At 44.4% G+C, this 22,790-nt stretch overlaps 1 protein-coding gene across 1 annotated transcript in view; it reads left to right on the forward strand.

Annotated features, from left to right (window-relative positions):
* Positions 1–22,790, forward strand: part of LOC141155582 (uncharacterized) — a 232,326-nt gene that overhangs the window by 52,534 nt on the left and 157,002 nt on the right. Inside the window, exons 3-4 of the mRNA XM_073642452.1 lie at positions 397–435; positions 18,899–18,943. Of these exons, the coding sequence (XP_073498553.1) occupies positions 397–435; positions 18,899–18,943 (84 nt within the window). The remainder of the gene's footprint in view (positions 1–396; positions 436–18,898; positions 18,944–22,790) is intronic.

The raw sequence follows: 22,790 nt of genomic DNA on the forward strand, positions 1-22,790 counted from the left end.
AGTTCGGCTTAGCTTTAATGAAGCCGTTGTGTAGTTATCCACAGGTAATTTGGAGATATGGAGATGACAAAATGAAGATGGTATAAATGCCACCATCACTGGTCTATTTTGCTTATTTTTAACTGTCTGTATTCCAAAAGGTTACAAATGAACTAAACCACGAAACCAACGTCACAGTATTATGTGGTTTAGTAATACCCCCAGGAATTCAGGTATTACATAAAGAATACAGACAGTTAACCATGGGTCAAAGATGAACATCAAAATGGTACTACCAGTAATATATTAGATATAACATGGCATCGATCACAACTAATTTGTGATAATCAATCCCGACTTGGAATATAATTGATAAGAAATGTATCTAAAAATATCTAACTTCTTGTTTTTATAAAGCAACAACATTGAAAACAACCACAACACCACGGACCACCAGTGAGTACTCGTTATGGAAGATATGATCTGCTTTGTTTGCATTGTATACAATAAGATTCTAGATTTTCCAGATTCTAGATTATGACATCTACAGTATTAACTACCTGTCTGTAACTACAGACATTCTGTTCATTCTGTCGTCACAATCACAATTTAGATTGTTAGGCTGATTGCTTTTGAATGGAAGCTCAGCCTGTGTTTTTAATAGGAAGCAAGGAAAAGGCAGCTACCAGACTCTGGAAAAAAAATGTATTCTCTAAGGAAAACAAATGATCAGGCATATTAAAACCAGCATACCTATCTTTCTCTGCACTTCATACACAGTACAAAGTTAGCAGATGACACTGGAGCTGGTTCATCTGATTTTCTTAAAATATCTATAGGCATCTTAAAAAATTAACGTGTGCAGAAAACCTTTATCTAAAACCCTATTCAGTTATTCTGTGATAATAAATAGTTGACTTAGTGTTGAGCGAGTATGTTCTGTCCGAGTATGCTCGGGCCGAGCTCCGAGTATCTACAGCTGCTCGGTGATATGGTTGAATCGCTCCCGTGTGCAGGATTTGCAACTGTTTGACAGCTTTATTACATGTGAGGAATATCTATTTCTTACACATTCCTCACATGTATTAAAACTGTCAAACAGTTGCAAATCATACACACGGGAGCGATTCAACCATATCACCGAGCAGCTGTAAATACTCGGAGCTCGGCCCGCGCATACTCGGCGAAAGGGTTAATAGAACATACTCGCTCAACACTAATAGTTGTTACTCATTCGAGACCCTTCATCAGAGCTGAACATATTGTACCATATGCGCAACCCCAGCAGCTGTTTACTAGCACAGTTCATAAGGTACTGTCTACAAAAATGTATAAAATAGTCTCATGACTGATTTCTTTTTTTTCAAAGAGGCATTCCCATTTTAGTAAATGAAGGCAAATCTCTATGATATTGTGATGCTGAGTCACCTCTTATGGAAAAGCAGTGAGTCAGGGTAGTCAAGGAGTCTGAGGATAAGAGCCAGGAGCATACATCATAAACAGAGGGAAGACACAAAGGTGTAGTCAGGTCACAGTCCACAGTCAGAATTCCAAGGTCAGAGTGCGTCAAGGCAAAGGGGGTAATACAAATGAGTAGTCAATAGGCAAATCCAGGGTCCGGCAACAGAAGATCAGAATGTCTTAATTCTGAGAACAAAGCACAGAGAGCTAACCACACAGAGCTGAAAGCTATGACTGACAGCTATCTGGGACTGACAGCTTAGTAAATTAGCTAGGTAATCACTTGAAACAGGGAACACCCAAAGGGAAGCTCAGCACATCCCAGTCTCAGATTGGATGGCTGAGCTGTCAATCAAAATACAGACAGCTCAGCACGTCACTGCACTAGCTTGGACGACTGAGCTATCAGTGAAAATACCGACAGTTCAGAATGCCCTTGCACTAGATCAGATGACTGAGCTGTCAGTCACTGCATCTAAGACACACAGATAATAATTTTATGATTAATGGTTGTCCAACCTCTTAGAGCTGCATTGATCCTGAGAATTAGGGGCCAAGCAAGCTCACTTCTATCCTCTTTGGAGTTTACTCCTCATAGCATTGCTCATGGTCAAGCAAGAACTGCTGCATGGTCACCTGCACTTGAGTAAACCTCCACATTGATCAAAACAAGTTTATGATAATTTTTCAGTCATCATTAACTATAATTGATAGATATTTTTAGACACTTTTCCTAACTTTTTTTTGTAAAGTGAAGACCTTAAAAACAACCACCACACCCCGACCACTAGTGGAAACTCCTTATGGAAAATGTTTTCTACTTTTTTTGCACAGTGATTCTCCACATTTTGATGAGTATAACATCATCTGTAGTAACTATTCGTCTGTAACTAAGAGTCTAATACTGTCCAAACACTTTATATATCTGTCGGATGAATGCTCAACAGTTTGTCCTCCCGACCCCAAAGACTTGGCCAATCGACATGTGTTTTAATGAGAAATAAGAAGCAAGTTTCCCCTGGTGAAACATTATCTCCCAGGACAACATGATCAGGCATACTAATAACCAACAAGCCCAACCACGTTTTTTCCACTGCACCTGAAGTAGAAGCAGTACATTTCCTACACATCAGACAGTTTGCTGATGCCATGGAATCAAGAGATGAGTGAATAAATTTGAGTGGAATTGAATTCGACTCAAATGCATATTTTTTCTGATTTCCTTCAGCAAAAATGGTGGTCGCTAAATCATAAAAAGCCATCAAAATGTTAAGAAAATATTTTTTTGAAACAACCTTATACTCACCTCTCCGGCTCCTCCGCGTTTCACCCCTACTTGTCCAGTCCTCGGATTGGTGTCTTCTGCATTGAAATCCCACGAGATTTACAGGTTTGCTAAGCCTGGGAGTGTTCTGCACATGTGCCCACAAACGTCGAGGCCCGTGACTTCACAGTTTGTGTGCCCCAACCTTTGTGGTGCATACACAGAACTCTCCCAGGCTTATCAAACCCAGAAGCCTCAGCCAAGAGATCTAGACCCCAGAGCTATCTGTGACTCAGACGCCGATCCGAAGATACGACGAGGATTAGATGAGAGACGGAAAGGAGCTGAGGGGCCCAAGATTAGTGTTGAGCCACCCCCGTAGTGTTCGAGTTCGGTTCGGTTCGTCGAACACCCGTGTGTTCGCCGAACTGTTCGTCGAACTGTTCGTCGAACACCTTCGAACACCGTTAAAACCAATGGCAGGCAAACAAAAACACATAGAAACACATAGAAAACACCTTCAAAGGTGTCCAAAAGCTGACAAACTGCTCAGAAGACACAACTAACACATGGAAAAGTGACAAGTACATATAGTCATGCGAAAAGAAAAGAGGTGGAGGAGTAAAAGGAGGGGGAGACACAGATATAGGCATGTCATGCCCTTCTAAAATCCAAAAAGTGAGAAGCCGACACGTTCAGTCCGCTCCTGCCCGTGCCACCTCCGTGTCGCCGGGTTTGTGCCAGAGCCGCGGTGAACCCTGACGGCCAGCCCCCCTCTCCCAATACTGGTGCCTGTCCGCTGGTGGGTCGAGCGAGCCCCCCTGTGGTGGAGGCAGCTCTAAGCTTTTTAATTTAAATTGTCTCTCTAATTTGAATGAATACACTTTAAATCCATTTACAAGGATCTATTGGAGGGCAAGTCTCATGCCAGCAGCCGCGTAATTCCAGCTCCAGTAGCGTCCACTAAAGCTGCTGCAGTTAAAAAGCTTTTATAAGGATCGAGCTCGGCTGTCCACCGCAAGGCATCCTACTGCCAGTCCCAGCCCCTATGCCTTGGGGTGCCTCCTGATGCTCTTCACTGAGTATCCCGTGGTCCCGAAGCATTTCCTTTGAAAAAATTAAGTGTCCAAACTACAGGTGGTGTAGCTTGCTTAACAGCCGGGATAATCTGCTGACTAGCAGACACTGCTACTAGGCACAAAGTATTTCCTGGGCTAGATGCAGTTAAAAATTTGTAATTAGATACTCTCGTTGGATGCTGAGAAAGCATTCCATAGAGTCTCCTGGCACGCCATATATGATTCTCTTAAAAAGCTTGGGGTAGGGGTCTAGGGGACCCTTTTATAGCCAAAATCACGGCCCTGTATCACAATACGTCACCTAGGCTGAAGATAAATGGAACTGTAGCACCCTTAGGGTTCGGTTGCTACAGAGGCATTGCACCTCACCCAGAGGTGTGATATCTCACTCTCAGGTAAGGATGGAGTGTGGATCAGGACCCGACACCTGCATGCATTACACCACATTGCCGTGGGGCAGGGCGACCAATATGCCTCTGAGATGGGCACGACAGTCCCTGTCCCTGGCTGGAGTGGGGGGAGGGAACACTGAGGAAGGGGAACCCTGTAGTGCAGGAGCAGGGAGGAAGCAGTTCCTGGGTGCATTGAGAAGGGAGTATAAAAGGTGGGCACCATCTTTGTTCAGTGCAGAGAAGTCTGAGCAGAAGTGGCAGGGAGCAGGGGCTCTGCATGAGCTCTGCTCCGGAGGCGGTCCTAGTAACAGAGGCCCAGGCCTGGAAGAGGGAGAAGGAAGGAAGAGGAGCGGAGAAGGCTCCAGGAACGAGGAATGAAGGGATCCCAGGGGTGCGGATGGGCGAGTCGCCACCGCACGCCCGAAACCACCTGCATGGAGGGGTCAGGCCAAAGGGGGAGACTGGTCCCCGAAACTAGTGGAGGCAGGAAACGACCCTCAGCTAGAAACCGGAGACTGTGACATTTTATGTGGCGCAGCCCCTCGCTACACCCGCTAGGAAGGCACCACATAGGGTCAGGGAAACTGGCGCCAAGTTTACTAAGAGGAGGCCCGAGGCAGCCGGACAGAAGGGTTGGTAAGAAAGGCCAGACAAAGGACACACAAAGGGGGTCCTGTGAAGCGCTCCAAAGTTATCTGGGAGTTGTCTGAGCCCCTCACCTGGTGAGCACAGTACGACGTGGGCAGCCGTTACCTGCAGACGTGGTCTGGATAATAAGAACTGTGAGTAAAGGCCCTGGACTGCATCACTGACTCCGTGTCGCTACTGCTGCTGCCCTGCACCATCACCCCCATCCTCCGCATACACTGCCCTGAGGCTATACTCCTCCCGTGGGGAGTTATGCTACGCTCTGCTGCACCCACAACACCAGCCTCAGCGGTCTGCCCTGCAGCGGCGGTTCACTCTGACCGCAATCCACGGGTGGCGTAGTCGGACATTTAAACATCAAAACCACATAAATAGTTCCGCCACTGGTTTGACCACCCTGAGCCACGGAACCGGGTCGCCGCCACAAAGACTACAACCACCAGCATCCACCAAAAAGGGTCCGGCTCCGGGTGTCCCAAGGCCCAGGGGGTGCATCAGAACATTTTCATCACCTTTCACAATCACCAATGGGACAAGGCAGGGATGTCCTCTGTCCCCTCTCTTATACATCCTAGTGACGGAGCACCTGCTCTCATCAATTCGCCATAACCCTAATATTAGGTGGATTGAGGTGGGAGGCACCGAGTACAAGTGCTCTCTATTTGCTGATGATGTCCTAGTATATATCACTCAATCACATATATCCATCCATGATGTTATGGCTGAAATAGATCACTTTGTTACATGGTCAAATTTTAAAATCAATGCAGCGAAGTCTGAGGCCCTCGATGTCTCTCTCCCCAAATCCATATAGGATTCCATCCAGTCCAACTTTCCCTTTGCCTGGCCCTCACAGGGTATCAAATACTTAGGAATTCCTATTCATAGAGACCTCTCCCATCTATGTTATCTTAATTTTGGGCCCTTTATTGAACAACTCCATACAGACCACGGTTGGCAAGTTAGAACTGTAAGATTCACTACGTGAACCACTGGTGTTTTGTGGAAAAGCATATGTACACTGTGTTCCAAATTATTATGCAAAAAGTGTTTAGGAGTGATAAGGGAAGAATTTGTTTGTTTGTCAGTTAAACTCATTGATGGTGATGTGTGTCAGGGCTCTTTATATCACTGTAAGCAATTGCAGACACCTGTGCTAATTAGTTTGGCAGGTGTGTCCAATGAAAGGCAAGACTACTTAAGAAGGCTGTCTCACATTATTAAGCAGCCTACATTTTCTGCCAAAATGGGAAAGAAAAAGGATGTGTCGGCTGCTGAGAAGCAACAAATTGTGGAGTGTTTAGGTCAAGGCATGACTACAATCAACATTGTGCGATGATCAGGATGAAGTGTCTTGGCAATCGAGAAGTATGTAGCTGATTCACAGTACACACGTGTGCGTGCTGATAAGGGCAAATTGAGGACTCTTTCCTACAGGCAATTACGTCAGGTTAAAAGAGCAGCGGCAAAAAAGCCTTGTCATAGCAGCAGACAAGTTTTTGAAGCTGCTGGTGCCTCCAACGTCCCCCGAACAACAAGATGCAGGGTCCTTCAGAGGTTTGCAGCTGTGCATACGCCATCCTGTCGACTTCCTCTATCCACTTCACACAAGCAGAAACGGCTCCAGTGGGCCAAACATTACATGAAGACTGATTTCAAAACTGTTTTGTTCACGGATGAGTGCCGTGCAGCGCTCGATGGTCCAGATGGATGGAGTGAAGGATGGCTGGTTGATGGACACCCCACGCAAACACGGCTACAGCGCCAACAAGGAGGAGGTAGAGTAATGTCTTGGGCTAGAATCATGGGGAGAGAGATTCTCGGCCCCTTTAGGATCCCTGAAGGCGCTAAAGATGAACTCCATAATGTATGTGGATTTTCTCAAACAGCACTTCCTGCCATGGTTCAAGAAGAAGAACCTTGTATTTCACAGCAAGATCATTTTTTTGCATGATAATGCACCATCTCATGCTGCACATAAAACATCTGCATCTCTGGCTGATATGGGCATAAAAGGGGACAAACTTATGGTGTGACCCCCATGCTCCCCTGACCTCTACCCCATTCAGAACCTCTGGAGCATCATCAAAAGGAGTGTCTATGATGGCGGGAGGCAGTTCACATCTAAGCAACAGCTCTGGGAGGGTATTCTGTCCTCATGCAAAACAATTGAAGCAGAAACCATCCAAAACCTGACAAATTCAATGGACGAGAGAGTTCAGAAGCTCCTTTCGAACAAGGGGTCCTATGTGAAAATGTAACATCACCTAGAATAAAGTTTTGAGTTGAAAACTGTTTGATTTCAGTTTCTAATAACCTGCTAATGCTTATAATTTCAAAAATGACCATTTTTTTGGTCTTTATTAAAATGAAAAGGTTGATCGAAAAGTTTGGGGGATCTAAGAGTGTGGCAACCCAGTAGTCATGATTACTTCGAATTCTGACAATATGAGGGTCATGTTGCAGGTAATGCAGCAAGAAGGCACTTATGTGTCTTGCGCATCTCGGAGCCCCAAAATTATTTTCCGGGCTAGATGCAGCTAAAAATTATTATTAATTTTAAATCTGGTGGAGCTTAGTATAGATGGCCTAATAGGATCAGTGCTGCACACTGCTACAAAGCCCAAATTATTTTCCAGTCAAGATACAGATAAACATGATTAGTAATTTTAAATCTGGTGGAGCTTATTATAGATGGCCTAATAGAATCAGTGCTGCACACTGCTACAAAGCCCAAATTATTTTCCAGCCAAGATACAGATAAACATGATTAGTAATTTGAAAGCTTAAAACGGTTGGTAGGGTGATTTTAACCAATCATCAAGCTTTTACTCTCCCCAGGATGACACAGGGGTAGAAAAGTCGTTTCGGATCCATGATTTGTTCATCTTTATGAACGTGAGTCTGTCTACATTATCAGTGGAGAGCCGCGTGTGCTTATCTGTCAGCACACCACCAGCAGCGCTGAACACTCGTTCAGACAGAACACTGGCTGCGGGGCATGACAAGATCTCCAAGGCGTAAGTGGCTAGCTCCGGCCATTTATCCAGATTGGAAGCCCAAAAAGAGCAAGGGTCCAGTGACACAGTCATGGCTTCAATGTTTACTTGGAGATACTCCTGTACCATCGTCTCTAGGCGTTGACTATGTGTCAGACTTCTTGTCTCCTGTGGCCTTGCAAAGGATGGGCTAAAAAAGTGGTGAAATGATTCTGCAAAATTGATGTTACCAGCAGATACTGTGGTTCTGTTACGGTTTGAGTGCTGAACACTTGACGGTCCCACGGTTGGCAAGTTGGAACTGTGAGATTCACTACGTGCACCACTGGTGTTTTGTGGAAAAGCACATGTAAGATTCTGCAACAGTCTCTGCTGATACTCCTGCATGCGTGCATCCCTTTCTATGGCAGGAATAATTTCTGCAAATTTACTTTTGTACCGGGGATCTAACAGTATGGCAACCCAGTAGTCAGGATTATTTCTAATTCTCACAATTTGAGGGTCATGTTGCAGGTAGTGCAGCAAGAAGGCACTCATGTGTGTTGCGCATCCAGGAGCACCAAGTCCCTGTTGTGTTGGTGGCGAGGTAACAATCATGCTTCCTTCCTCTGTCCTCTCCCCCCAACCTCGCACAACAGAAATGTGATCAAGGTCTCCCTCATCTGATGAGTCTTCCATCAGTTCGTCCTCCACTTCTTCCTGGGCTCCTGCACCTTCCTCACTAGTTTGGCTGCTACCATGCGCCCTGGTAAAACCATCTCCCCCACCCTCACATGCCTGCCGCCTTGGTGCTGCCGACCGTCTGGACCTTGCAGATGTTAGCCCTTCCGCATACAACTCCTCCTCCTCTACTTCCTCCACCTCCTCTTGTGCCACCACCTGACTCCGAATTCTGTTTAACATGTGCTCCAGCATGTAAATCACCGGAATAGTCATGCTGATAATGGCATCGTCAGCACTAAACATCTTCGTCGCCATTTCAAAACTGTGCAGAAGGGTGCATAGGTCCCTGATCTGAGACCACTCCTCCAGCGTGATTTGCCCCACCTCTGGATCTCGTTGGCCCAGGCTATACTTCAGAACGTATTGCACCAGGGCTTGTCGGTGCTGCCACAGTCGCTGCAACATGTGCAGAGTTGAATTCCACCGGGTAGGCACATCGCATTTTAGCCGGTGAAATGGCAGGCCCAACGACTTCTGTAGAGATGTAAGTCGCTGAGCTGCGGGATGCGAACGGCGGAAGTGAGCACACAGCGACCGTGCCCTCTGCAGAAGGCCATCTAGTCTGGGATAGTGGGCTAAAAATTGCTGGACAACCAGGTTCAACACGTGAGCCATACAAGGCACGTGTGTGACATTGCCCCGGCGAAGGGCCGCACCCAGGTTTGCAGCATTGTCGCACACGGCCTTCTCTGGTTTCAGGTCCAGTGGAGACAACCATTCATGAAATTGGTTCTCCAGAGCTGACCACAACTCCTCAGCTGTGTGACTCACATTTCCCAGACATTTCAAAGTAAAAACCGCCTGATGACGTTGAGCCCTACTGCCAGCATAGTAAGGAGGTGTGCAGGATCCCTTCTGCACAGTTAGAAAGCTTGTGGCATGACCAGACAGGCTTTGGGTGCAGGTGGAAGACCGAGAGGAGGTTGAGGAGGCAGAAGCAGTGGAGGAACTTTGACATAAATAGGATTGACGCACAACTCGTGGAGACGGCAAGACTTGGACAGCAGCCCCTTGTCCTGCTGTCACCATAGTTACCCAGTGCCCAGTCAGCGACATGGAACACCCCTGTCCATGCCTACTCGTCCAAGTGTCTGTGGTGAAATGCACCCTGTCACACACAGAGTTTCTCAAAGAAGCGGTGATGTTGTGTGCGACATGCTGGTGGAGCGCAGGGACACCTTTCTTTGAGAAGTAGTGCCGACTGGGCATCTGGTACTGGGGCACTGCGACGGACATAAGGTCTCGAAAATCCTCTGTGTCCACCAGGCGGAAAGGCAGCATTTCTGTAGCCAAGAGCTTGCAGATGGTGAAATTCAACATCTTTGCTTTCGCATGGCTAGGAGGAAATGGTCTTTTACTTGTCCACATCTGAGGGACCGAGGGCTGGCTATTGTGCTTAGACGGGGTTGATAAGGGTGTCCCCGGCAAACTGCCGGTCTGTGAGGAAGATGCAGGCGGACATGTTAGGTTGCCTTGATCCAAAGGTGGTGCTATCGATGTCGGACAGCGCTCAACACCAGCTGGTGTTACCACCTCCAAAGAAAATGATGACCTGCCAATCACGCTGGCTGTTGCGGGTAAAGAGGTGGCAGGTCTGCGCCCCAAAACAGGTGTGACTGCTGTCCCCCCAGTCACAGAGGATGAAGAGGCCGCGGATGCACAAGATATGGCAGACGGTGGTTGGCCCGGCTGGCTAGGCCGCATTGTAGCACACTGAGCTTCCCACTGCAACTTATGCTTCATGTCCATGTGCCGGTTCATGCATGAAGTACTCAAACTATGTATTTTTTGGCCTCTACTTAGCTTTTGCTGACAAATGTTACAGATAACACGAGTTGGGTCATCTTTATCGATCTGAAAAAATGCCCAGGCTATGCAAGGCTTAGCACCCATGCGACCTGAAGAGCCACCACGACTTGTGGTGAGAGGCAGAGTTGTGTTTGAGGATGCAGTTGTTGACGTGCTTCCAGTACTACGTCTCTGTCCAGGAAGGCGCAACCTGACCTCGTCGTCACTAGCATCTTCCTCCACCTCCTCTGCTGACCTCATCTCTTGGCTGACTGTGGGTTGACAGTAAGTGGGATCTCCAACCTCATCATCATCACCCTGTGCGTTATCACACCCGTCGTCCTCAAAGCCAACCTGTTCCTGCCCTGACAAAAAACTAAAGTTGTCGCTCCAATCAGGTATTTGAGTCTCATCATCGTCTTCCTCATTGTCTCCACCAACAGGAGTTACAGTTTGGGAATGAGGGTCTACATTATGGTCAGAACCTTCTGCGTCTGGTCCTGGATCCGACTCATAAAGATTCTGGGCATCAGTGCAGATCATTTCCTCGTCTGGATTCACAGAAGCGCTGGAGTCGACCTCTGATTCCCAGGCTATAGTATGAGTAAACAGCTCTGCAGACGCAACCATCTGTTCTACCTCATACTCAGACGGGCAGCTGGAGATTTGGGAGCTGTGAGGAAGCAAGTGCGTTTGGGGTGACACCTTTGAGGACTGGAGTATTTGTGATGTTGAAGTTGATGTGGAGGAGAGCCCACTTAAAGGAGCACTTGATATCCGTTGAAGCACCTGCTGTTTTTGTGCCTCATCTGGAATTTGTAGCGATTGGCGTGGCCGTAAGAAAGGGATCTTATCACATTGTCCGCTAAAAGAAGTAGACATTTTAGTTTGGCTGGAAGATGGTCTTTCTTCTGCAGATGTTACTGTTGCTTTAACACCTACCCCACGGACACAACCTTTTTTCCCCTTCCCAACATGCCTATTCCCCTTTCCACCAGCAGCAGGCCTTTTTCCACTCATTTTGGTGGTTAACTAATTCACAACTCTGGAGTTGTTTGCACAAAAAAACAATGGATGGGAACCGAGCAGAGCTGAGTGGCCAAACTGTGGTATTAGGCCAAAACTATTGGCTGGGTTAGATGCAGAAAAAAATTATATTCAATTTGCAACCTGCTGGAGGTCAGTATAGATGGACTAATAGAACAAGTCCCACACACAGCTAGAAGCCCAAATATTTTTTCAGAGGTAGATGCAGAAAAAAATTGTATTCAGTTTGCAACCTGATGGAGGTCAGTATAGATGGACTAATAGAACAAGTCCTACACACAGCTAGAAGCCCAAATATTTTTTCAGAGGTAGATGCAGAAAAAAATTATATTCAGTTTGCAACCTGATGGAGGTCAGTATAGATGGACTAATAGAACAAGTCCCACAAACAGCTAGAAGCCCAAATATTTTTTCAGAGGTAGATGCAGAAAAAAAATATATTCAGTTTGCAACCTGATGGAGGTCAGTATAGATGGACTAACAGAGAAAGTCCCACACACTGCTAGAAGGCCAAATATTTTTTCAGAGCTAGATGCAGACAAAAAATTATTTTGAATTTGCAACCTGATGGAGGTCAGTATAGGTGGACTAATAGAACAAGTCCCACACACTGCTAGAAGGCCAAATATTTTTTCAGAGCTAGATGCAGAAAAAAATTATATTCAGTTTGCAACCTGATGGAGGTCAGTATAGATGGACTAATAGAACAAGTCCCACACACAGCTAGAAGCCCAAATATTTTTTCAGAGGTAAATGCAGAAAAAAATTATATTCAATTTGCAACCTGATGGAGGTCTGTATAGATGGATTAATAGAACAAGTCCCACACACAGCTAGAAGCCCAATATTTTTTCAGAGGTAGATGCAGAAAAAAAATATATTCAGTTTGCAACCTGATGGAGGTCAGTATAGATGGACTAATAGAGAAAGTCCCACACACTGCTAGAAGGCCAAATATTTTTTCAGAGCTAGATGCAGGCAAAAAATTATTTTTAATTTGCAACCTGATGGAGGTCAGTATAGATGGACTAATCGAGAAAGTCCCACACACTGCTAGAAGGCCAAATATTTTTTCAGAGCTAGATGCAGATAAAAATTATTTTTAATTTGCAACCTGATGGAGGTCAGTATAGATGGACTAATAGAGAAAGTCCCACACACTGCTAGAAGGCCAAATATTTTTTCAGAGCTAGATGCAGAAAAAAATTATATTCAGTTTGCAACCTGATGGAGGTCAGTATAGATGGACTAATAGAACAAGTCCCACACACAGCTAGAAGCCCAAATATTTTTTCAGAGGTAGATGCAGATAAAAATTATTTTTAATTTGCAACCTGATGGAGGTCAGTATAGATGGACTAATAGAGAAAGTCCCACACACTGCTAGAAGGCCAAATATTTTTTCAGAGCTAGATGCAGACAAAAAATTATTTTGAATTTGCAGCGTGATGGAGGTCAGTATAGATGGACCAATAGAACAAGTCCCACACACTGCTAGAAGGCCAAATATTTTTTCAGAGCTAGATGCAGAAAAAAATTATATTCAGTTTGCAACCTGATGGAGGTCAGTATAGATGGCCTAATAGAACAAGTCCCACACACTGCTAGAAGCCCAAATATTTTTTCAGAGCTAGATGCAGAAAAAAATTATATTCAATTTGCAACCTGATGGAGGTCAGTATAGATGGACTAATAGAATGATGCTATGCCCAAAAGATTTTACTTCACTAGGTGCAGTAAAAAAATTGGTATTCTATACACAGGTGGTATATCTTGCAACACAGATAGGCTACTCCACTGACTAACACACTCTGCAATAGGTCAAAAAGGATTAGCTTTGCTAGATTCAGCCAAATGCTGTGAAAAAAACTTGCACAGCACTGGCACAGACCTGCCTGGCAAAAACTGATAGGAACTGATGTAACCTAGTCCTGAAAAGGACTGCAATTACAATTAGTCTTTACTCCCACAATCTATCTATTTAAGAGCACAGACCTGCCTGATAAAAGTCGTAGGAAATGCTGTAACCTAGTCCTTAAAAGGAGTGCAATCACAACTATTCCCTACTCCCAAGCTATCTGTATATTTGTGCGAAAATTGGCTTGAAATTAACAAGGTATAGCGCACACAGCAACAGCGGTGCCGTCTAACACGCAGCTGCAGCAGTGAGAAAATGGTGGCGACGGGGAAAATGGCTTGGTCTTATAGGGCAAGGACATGTGACATACACTGCCAATGACACATGCCCTTGCTTGTGTGAAAAAAAGCACTTCGCTCCGTGTGTGCGCTGCTGATAGGCTGACAGATTGCACATCCCCACTGTAAATGTGGGAAAGAGAAAAAAAAATGGAGATCTTCATTATTCCTGCAGAGATCCATCCCCTGCCCCTCCCCCCACCCCGCTGTACACTCAAACTGCGTATTAACATTAATTTTCATCATTACTGAGAAAAATCCAGTTATGATTTTGGTGCACGAACAGTTATCGAACATAACCTCGAACAGCCAAATTTTTCTCAAATCGTTTGTGTTCGTCGAACGGCTCGAACACCGCCCAAAACAGCTCGAATTTGAGATTGGCGAACAGTTCAAGTCGAACAATGCTCATCTCTACCCAAGATGTGAGCGGTGAGGTGAATATAAGGTTTTATTTTGTTTTTTTAAAACATTTAGGTTATTATGCTCTCTGGTTTGGAGAGACCCCAGGGCATAATCCCTGCATGACCTTGCGATTTTCCCTTTTTATGCTTTTGTTTTTTTCTCCCCTTATTCTAAGAGCCATAACATTTTTACTTTTCCATCTACATAGCAATATGAAGGCTTTTTTTTTTTGTGGGACAAGACGTCCTTTTGAATGACACCATTCAGTTTATCATGTGAGGCACTGAAAAATGGGAAAGAAAAATTCAAGTGCTTTTAAATTGCAAAAAAGTACAATTCTACAATTGTTTTTTGGGGTTTTTTATTTACCATGTTCACTATATGGTAAAACTGACCCGGAAATATGATTCACCAGGTCAATACATGTACGCAGATATGAAACATGTATAGTTTTTTTTTTATTTAAGTGGTAAAAAATAATTAGGAAATTTGTAAGAAAAAATTTGCTCATGTTGTAATTTTTCGACACCCATAACATTTTCATTCTTCGGGATATGGGGCTGTGTGAGGGCTTCGTTTTTGTGCCCTGAGCTGATATTGGTACATATGATTTTTTGATCATCTCTTATTGCACTTTATTGCAATTTGGTGGCAGCTAAAAAAACGTAATTCTGGTGTTTTGATTCTTTTCTCATTATGCTGTTTATTGATTGGATTAATTTATTTTATATTTTGATAGATTGGACATTTCTGAATGCAACGATACCAAATATGGGTATTTTTTTTTTAGAAATTGTTTTTATTTTTAATTGGGGTTGATTTGAACTTTTGTCTCATTTTTTATTTTTTTCATATTTTTAAAAACTTTTTTTCTCACTTTTTACTTTATTTAATAGCCCCCTTTAGGAGACTTGAAGCTGCGATCATCTGATCGCCTGTTCTGCACATAGCTCAAGCAATGCTGTGTATAGCATAAATAACAATCTCCAATGAACGCCGGACATCGGCACCTTACGAATACATGACGTGCGAGTCCACATCAAACGCAAGGACACTACCTTTGACGGAAATGTATGTCAAAGGTCCTGAAGCGGATATGGGACATTAAATTTGTGGACAATAACTTCTCTGTGAATTGAATTTCCCAGGAAATACCGCGCAAACAGGCGAATTTGAATTTTGTCGTTCATCTTTAATGGAAGCTATATCATCTAATTTTCTTGAAATATATATTGTGGGGTTTCTACTCACTTGGGTGTATCGGGAGGCAAACAGGAAGCATTTTCATCTAAATGTCAATGTTGATTTATTGCCGCATAAACCGTCCACAAGCAAAAAGAAAACAAACAGCCTTTTGTGCAGCAAAAACAAAGTAAACAGTCCTTTAGGCAAAGTCTCTGGTTAGCCAGTCCTGTGGGCACATAGACTGAATAGCGTCCAGTACACTGGCTCCATCTGCAGATAACGACACACAAGAGGCCTTCTCCCTCCATACACAGACCATGTGTCAAACAAAGGACTCCATTTTATCTCTTAACCACACCCAGATATGAGGTATGTGGGCAGCCAGACCCGCCCATCTGTCATGGCTGCCCGTAAAACCTGGTCCCGTATGCACCAAACAATCCTCTTAGTGCTATGTGCACTAGAGAAACACTCCAGGATTACATCACAGATGACAGCCATCTCTGTGACACATACCTCCCATCAACTATATGTCTGGTAGCTTCCTTACATACCTCCCCTCTCTGCCTAAAGCCGTGGGGCTTGCCACCTTCTACTACTAGACAGGGGATTCTCGAGAGGGCATCGGTATTACCATGTAGCTTCCCAGCTCTATGTTTCACATAGATGCTGAAATCCTGTAGGGCTAAAAACCAGAGGGTAACCCTAGCATTTTTCCCTTTTTTCTCCCTCATCCACCTGAGTGGGGCATGGTCTGATACCAATTTAAACTTTCGTCCCAACAGATAGTACCATAACGTGTCCACCGCCCACTTTATGGCCAAGCATTCCTTTTCTGTGATGGAATAATTAACTTTACATTCAAATAGCTTCCTACTTAGGTAAAGAACCGGGTGCTCCTCCCCATGTATTTCCTGAGAAAGGACTGCTCCTAAACTGACATCTGAGGCATCTGTCTGGAGTATAAATTCCTTCTTGAAGTCAGGGGCAACCAGAACTGGTTTCTTACACAGAGGCACTTTTAGTTCTTGAAAGGCCATCTCCGTCTCTGAAGTTCATTTGGCCATTGCTGATTTCATCCCTTTAAGGAGGTCAGCCATGGATGCGGCCCTCATGTCAAAGTTGGGGATGAACTCCTGTAGTATCCCACGATTCCTAGAAAGGATCTCACTTGCTTCTTTGAGAGTGGTCTTGGCCAGGTTTGGATTGCCTCCACTTTACTGATTTGGGGTTTGATCTCGCCTCTACCTACTACATAACCCAGGTATTTGTCTTCTTCATTCCCCATGGCATACTTTTTTTTATTTATTGAAAATACTGCCTTCCTAATAGCATCAAACACTGCCTGGACCTTTTCCAGATAACTTCCTCAGTTGGGCTGAAAATTACAATATTGTCCAGGTATGCCGCGGCATATTTCTTATGGGGTGCCAGGATTCGATCCATGGCCCTCTGGAAGGCCTCTGCAGTCCAAACGGCATCCGGACATATTGGAAGCAACTGTCCGGAGTAGAAAATGTAGTCTTCTCCTTGGCTCCCTGTGACATAGGAATCTACCAATATTCCTTTGTTAAATCCAAGGTGGTTATGTACCTTGCTGGCCCAAGTCTCTAAATCAGCTCATTGACACACGACACACGTTGAATTTGGAGACCTAATTCAACTTCTTATAGTCTTTGCAGAATCTCCATTCACCATCGGGTTTGAAAAAAGGACAATCGGGCTTCACCATCTGCTCTTGGATTCCTCAATGACTCCAAGTTTCAACATACGCTCCACGTCGTTTGAGATCAATTCTCGTCGGGCCTCAGGAATTCGATAGGGCTTCAAGTTCACCCGCACATGTGGCTCCATCAGAACCTCATGTTCTATGACCTTTGTGCACCCAGGCAATTCCAAAAACAGATCCCTGTTCTTCTGCAGCAATTCCTGACACTGCTGTTTTTGGGCCTTCATCTGCGTCTTCGCTATTGCGACTCCTCCAATTTCGACTTCTGGCTTGACCAGCATGCATGGAGTTTCAACAGGCTCTCTATCTTGTGTGGTAAGACGACTCGCTCGGCTCTCCCGGAGGCAGACTCAGGGCACACGTTCTCAGGTTACCTTCCTGTTGGCTTATTATATGGCATAAACTCATGCAGGGTTTCACAGGAAAAATAAACAAGACCCCTCTGGGTTAAACAGGAAAACAAAATAAAATATAGTTCAGTGCATAGGTGAGCAGGTTACGCCCGCTCTCAGGAGCACAAACTGCACTGGCAAAGTCCTTGTAAAAAGCTCTGCAGCTTCCACAACACTGGAGACTTCACTCTCCACACCACACTCCAGAGAAAAAAAAAAGGACTGAGCTTTTCCACGTTGCTCAGCCACACCCTGAGGGGAGGTAGGGGGAATGGCGTCCCGCTCTCTTTGCCATTCCCATAAAACTGCACACCCTTAAACAGAGTAAACCCACCAGCATATAACATGCGGGCAGAAATAAAGTAGGTCTTAGTTCATACAGGAGAGAATCCTGAGTGACACATACCTCCCCTCACATATAAAACCAGTGACACTGTCACACTTGCCATGGTTTGATGAGATTGACCTACTAGACCTGGTATTTTTTACATCTTCCTCCTTGATGAATCTTATAATTCACTTCCCCAAGCTTTTCCACCACTTATTATCTTAGGCAAAAAGTGATTGGGGATTTTAAATATCCTTTAGCGTGCCCTATAAGAGACTGTCAGATAGCATGCACTCTAGAGGTACCCAAAAGTGAGCTGCAGTGTGCAAGTGACTGTTTCCGGAATGTGCAGGAGGAGACCAGGAAAGTGGAGTCCACTGTCAGTAGCCGACTACACTTGTTTTTAAATTACATCTTAATAACTTTTCGAAATCACTTTTTTCCATGCAGCTACTACAACATCTCCAACCACAAAAACGTTACATTACACCACATATAAGTTACTTAATCTCAGCTGTAAAAGAAATGTAGTAAATTTAATTTCAGAATAATGTGCTAACTAATGTAGCCTGATATAAATGGTTTGACCACTGTTAAAAGGAAGCCATCAGCCATTTTATGATGCCCAAATTTGAATTTAATCCCGAGATGGTGGTTCCTTATTGGAAACAACTATGTTTTATCCTGAGCCTCCTGCATGGCCTAACCCTGCTCCCATGGCTCCAGCGTCTCTGGACTTGTCTCCCATCGAGCACATCGGGGACGTCATTGGTCGGTGATTACACAGGATCTGACGACTCATGATCTTGATGATTTCCCAAGTGCATTCAGTGGCAGAACCTTCCTCAGACGACCATTAATAACCTCAGTGACAGCAGCCGAGCCTGGAAGTGCGAGGAAATGTTGTTTTTATTTTGGAAATGTTTTCATTTTTCAACATTTACAGAACAGTAACATCTCCATTGTCTGATTTCCATAATTCCAAGACTTTTCCTTTTTGGTGTTGGGCGTTCCAATATCTATGTTGAGGTGTACATATGAATATATATATATCTACATTTGTATATATATATTAGTAGATATATCTGTGTATATATTTATAACTCTTAGAAACATAAAAAGTTGGTAGAAGTTGAAAATGACCAAATTCCACGATACCACGGGAGAGTTGGATATTCTAAAACTGTTAATAAAGTACAGTAATTTAGGTTATTTTTTATAATAACAGTATATTATATAATGGTTACAGCTCATGAAATAAATATGTGATATTTTTTTTGCAGCTACTACAACATCACCAACTACAGCAACTCCACGCAAGACCACTCGTACGTTTCTTATTATCAGCTTTAATAGAATTTCGTAAATTTACTTTTATAAAAATCTCTGTTGTACAAGTTGTTTCTTTTACAGATATCAAATGCTTTATGTCAGAGTTAGATATTGTTCTGTGATATAACATTTAAAAATGTGCTTTAGTAAATTTACCGAAAAGTGTAACTTAAGGGGGTTGTCTGGGACTTTAACATTAATGGCCTACCCTTAGTGTAGGTCATCAATGTCTTATCAGGGGGAGAGAGAGACTCCTGGAGCCCCTGCCAATTAGCTGTTCCCGGTGTTGGTGGCAGCCAATTTAATAAAGGATGGATGTGCATTACTCAGCTGCGGCCTCTATTCCATTGATGGAGCTGTGCTGTGCATCTCCGTAACTTAGCTGTTTTGGCCAACACTGAGAACAGCTTTTAGGCGGGGGCGCCATGTGTCGTAACCCCACTGATCAGATAACCTATCCTAAGGATAGGCTATCAATGTTAAAGTCCCGAACAACCCTTTTAAAGCCCTCTGTGACAGAGTCACTGGTGTTATATGTGAGGGGAGGTATGTTTCGCTACGGCTACTAGCCGTAGAGAACTGAACTTACAACTATTCTTCAGCATTTTATATGTTGGCGGTTTAACTCACTATTGTGAAGGGAGTGGTTTTCGGTAAATGACAAAGAGACGGGAGGGAAGTCATTAACAATACCTCCACCTCAGGGTGTGGCTGAGCAAATTTAAATGCTCAGTCCTGTTTTTTTTCTCCTTCTTTGATGAGTCTGGAAAGACAAGTCTCCAAGCTGTGTAACTTCAGTTCAGGAGGAGTTGAAGGTGCTGCAAATTGGTGCAGGGGAACCCGTACACATATGGACTGTGTTACCATTTGTCTTTTGTTTTACCATTATGCCAGCAAGGCTGAGTTTATTTTTGCTGAAGTCTGCAGTGCTTTATGCCTACACAATAAACCTGCAGATGAAACCGTTACGGTGTCTACTTCCAACTGAAGCTGAGTGAGTCGTCTTGCTATACTTCATACACAATTGATTAAAGCCGGCCAAATTTGCTGATTTTGGCAGGACCAGCTAGTATTTATAGTGCTCTGAAAACTCGGCGTACAACATCATGAGGAAAGAAATATCAATTATATTGACTTAAAACATTGATTCTTTTGATGTCTCCTGTTGTCGAAGATACTTTGTTAATAACAAAGATGTCGTTCTTGTAATATATTAACTGCCAATGAGTGCCTGTGTCCCCCCCCCCCCCCAGGTTGCTCAAGAGATCTATTTTATCTATTACATTTCTCTTTCTTCAAGTAATTTTACTCTACTACCTCCATTTTATAGTGGTGGAATCATGACAATTGCTTGAAACCAGAGCTTACTCGCAAATGGCTCCAATTTATCAAAGCTTTTACTCAAGAAACCTAGCAAAAAAAGTTTGAAAATGCACAAAATTTTGCGACTGTTGTCTTTTTCCCAGTGGGTGGAGCTTGAATGGTATGGGGGTGTGGCAACCGCCACTAGTTAAATTCAGCGGTGGCATTCCTTACACCACAAATTTTATTCAAGCCCCTGCCTGGAGTAAGATTTATAATGAGGCATATACTGAGGCACAGGCTACTTCACACCTTGTTTGATTAATGAAAAGGTGTGTGCACTCCACCCCACCTCCTCATCAAGACCGGTATAAAAAATGCCGGTCTTGATGACTATGGGCCATTATGTTTAAGATGAGTGATGTCGTGCCAAGATTGCTTCTCTCATATTGAGTTCTGTGTTACATTGAAGTTGCAGGTCAATCTGTTTTCTAAATTTCTTGCACCATTTTTGAAAAATTTACATTTTATAAATAGGAACAACAACAAAAACATCAATGTCTACAACTTCTACTCCTCCATCTACAGGTCAGAACATTCATAAGTCTACATCATTCACTTTTGATCACACTATAATATTCCTTATAAAGACGGCTTGTTACATGAAATTAATATGTAATCACATTCAGAATCGGTTGGTCTTTTTAGGCAGGTGTAATCCAAGTATTGTGTCTATGGTTGGTGAATTTATACATTGACTTTTCTTTACACCTCCTCTACATCACAAATTACAATTGCAACCACTTCACCTTTGACTACAAGTAAGTTTTTCAACTAAGTTGAAAATCAAAAAAAACTTAAATCAAGTTGAAGTTGTAAGTAGAGTTTTAACATGAAAATTTAAAATTGGAATTAAATTTTTAAACTTGTTTAAAACTTTAGGAAGTTTTTCACTGTAATCCATATTGAAGGGTTTTCTTGAAGAGTTGTATCTGGTACCTGTGGGCAAGATGACAACCCATTGGACCTTATCCTCTATACCTGCCTGTAAATACTGCCGGTTACCAAGTAAAGTTCTGGTTGTTTTTATGAACTCTGTGTCCTGTGAATTGATTACTGGACTGGTTCCAGAAGAGGAATTCCTGGAGTCAGAAGAGGCCGGCTGGCCAGAAGTAAGTGGGAAACACCACATACACAGCAGCACACCAGAGCGAGGACACACTTTGTCTGTAGGGTGCCGAAGCAAACATGGGCTACAGCTCTCCCACGACTATCTCGCTTGGGCACCTTACATTTGGCTTAGTCGGCAGGATGCGAGCTCCTCGCACAAAGAAAGTGGGGAAGAGCTGACCTATAGCACATATGGAAGAGCACTGGAAGACATGTGGCCCAAGATGGCTGCCAGAAGCATGGACTCCAAGATGGCGACAGGGGTGGTAAAGAGAAGGAGAAGAACCGCCTATTGTGGGAGAGTCAAAATGTGTTCAGCCCACACGAATGCTGGCCCAAAGAAGGATGGGCCCAGCAGCCAAGATCTGTCCCGGAATGGGAGGTACACTGAAGAGGGCATGGTGCAGAGTAAACCCTTGCCCAGTGAGTGGCAGCTAGCAAAGAAAAGAGGTGTGGCTGAAGGCAGAGCCGCAGAAAGTTAAGAATAACACGGCGGTCGAATGAGAGGTTCGGCCCAGAGAGAGGTGGAGTTGGATTTGCAGGAAGTGTGTCACTAGAAAGCGACCAGTGCCATTATCTGCCTTGCGTGTGAGGAGAGAGAGGTGTAGCAGCAAGTCTCCAACAAAGATTCCGTACTGCGAACCAGATTGCCCAATAGAGGTGAGCAATGGAGAAGAAATGATGGAGATCGTCACCCCTGGGGCAGCAGCCTGAAGCCACTGGGGGACGGGGGCCGCCTATGAACTGCCACCACTACCACCAGCAATGGTACAGTGGACAACTGTGACCCAACTGGACGTGGAGCTTTTGGCTCATGAACTCTGGTTTATGTGCTGGAGCCAGATTCCGGGCAGTGGCACTCCTTCGGCTGAGGGCGATAAAACCCCCGGTACAGTCGGCACAGCAACGATGCTGCCATAAGAGGATGATGAGCGGTTTCCATAATGGCTGGTCCCAATTCCGACGTGAGCAGCAGTGATCCTAGGAGATGCGGTGAGCGTATCTGGGCCTGAAGGTGGCGAGACGGGGGTAAGGGTGGCTAAGAAGAAGTACTTGCCCCCACATCTCCACAGCTTGCAATGGTAGGGGAGGCTTTATATTTCATTAAGTGTGAATGCCAGCGGGGTTGGTATGCCGCCGCACTGCCCCACCCCTATAAATGGGAAGATGTCCTGGAAAGAGATGAGGAAGTCTTGCAGAAAAGAGCCAAGCAGGAGGCCCAACAGAGATGGGCTAGGGAAGTCACCAAAGGTTTCCAGACAATGCCAAAGACCGGTGGCCCCCACAAAGAAGGAACAGCACCTGAACAACAGTGGGGAGACTGAGAGAGAGGATGAGGAATTTCCTGAAAGCCACAGCGCGGCTAAATCT

Source organism: Phyllobates terribilis, unplaced genomic scaffold, assembly GCF_046119375.1.
Source record: "Phyllobates terribilis strain yellow unplaced genomic scaffold, ASM4611937v1 Scaffold_7__3_contigs__length_470593459, whole genome shotgun sequence".
NCBI classification, from domain to species: domain Eukaryota; kingdom Metazoa; phylum Chordata; class Amphibia; order Anura; family Dendrobatidae; genus Phyllobates; species Phyllobates terribilis.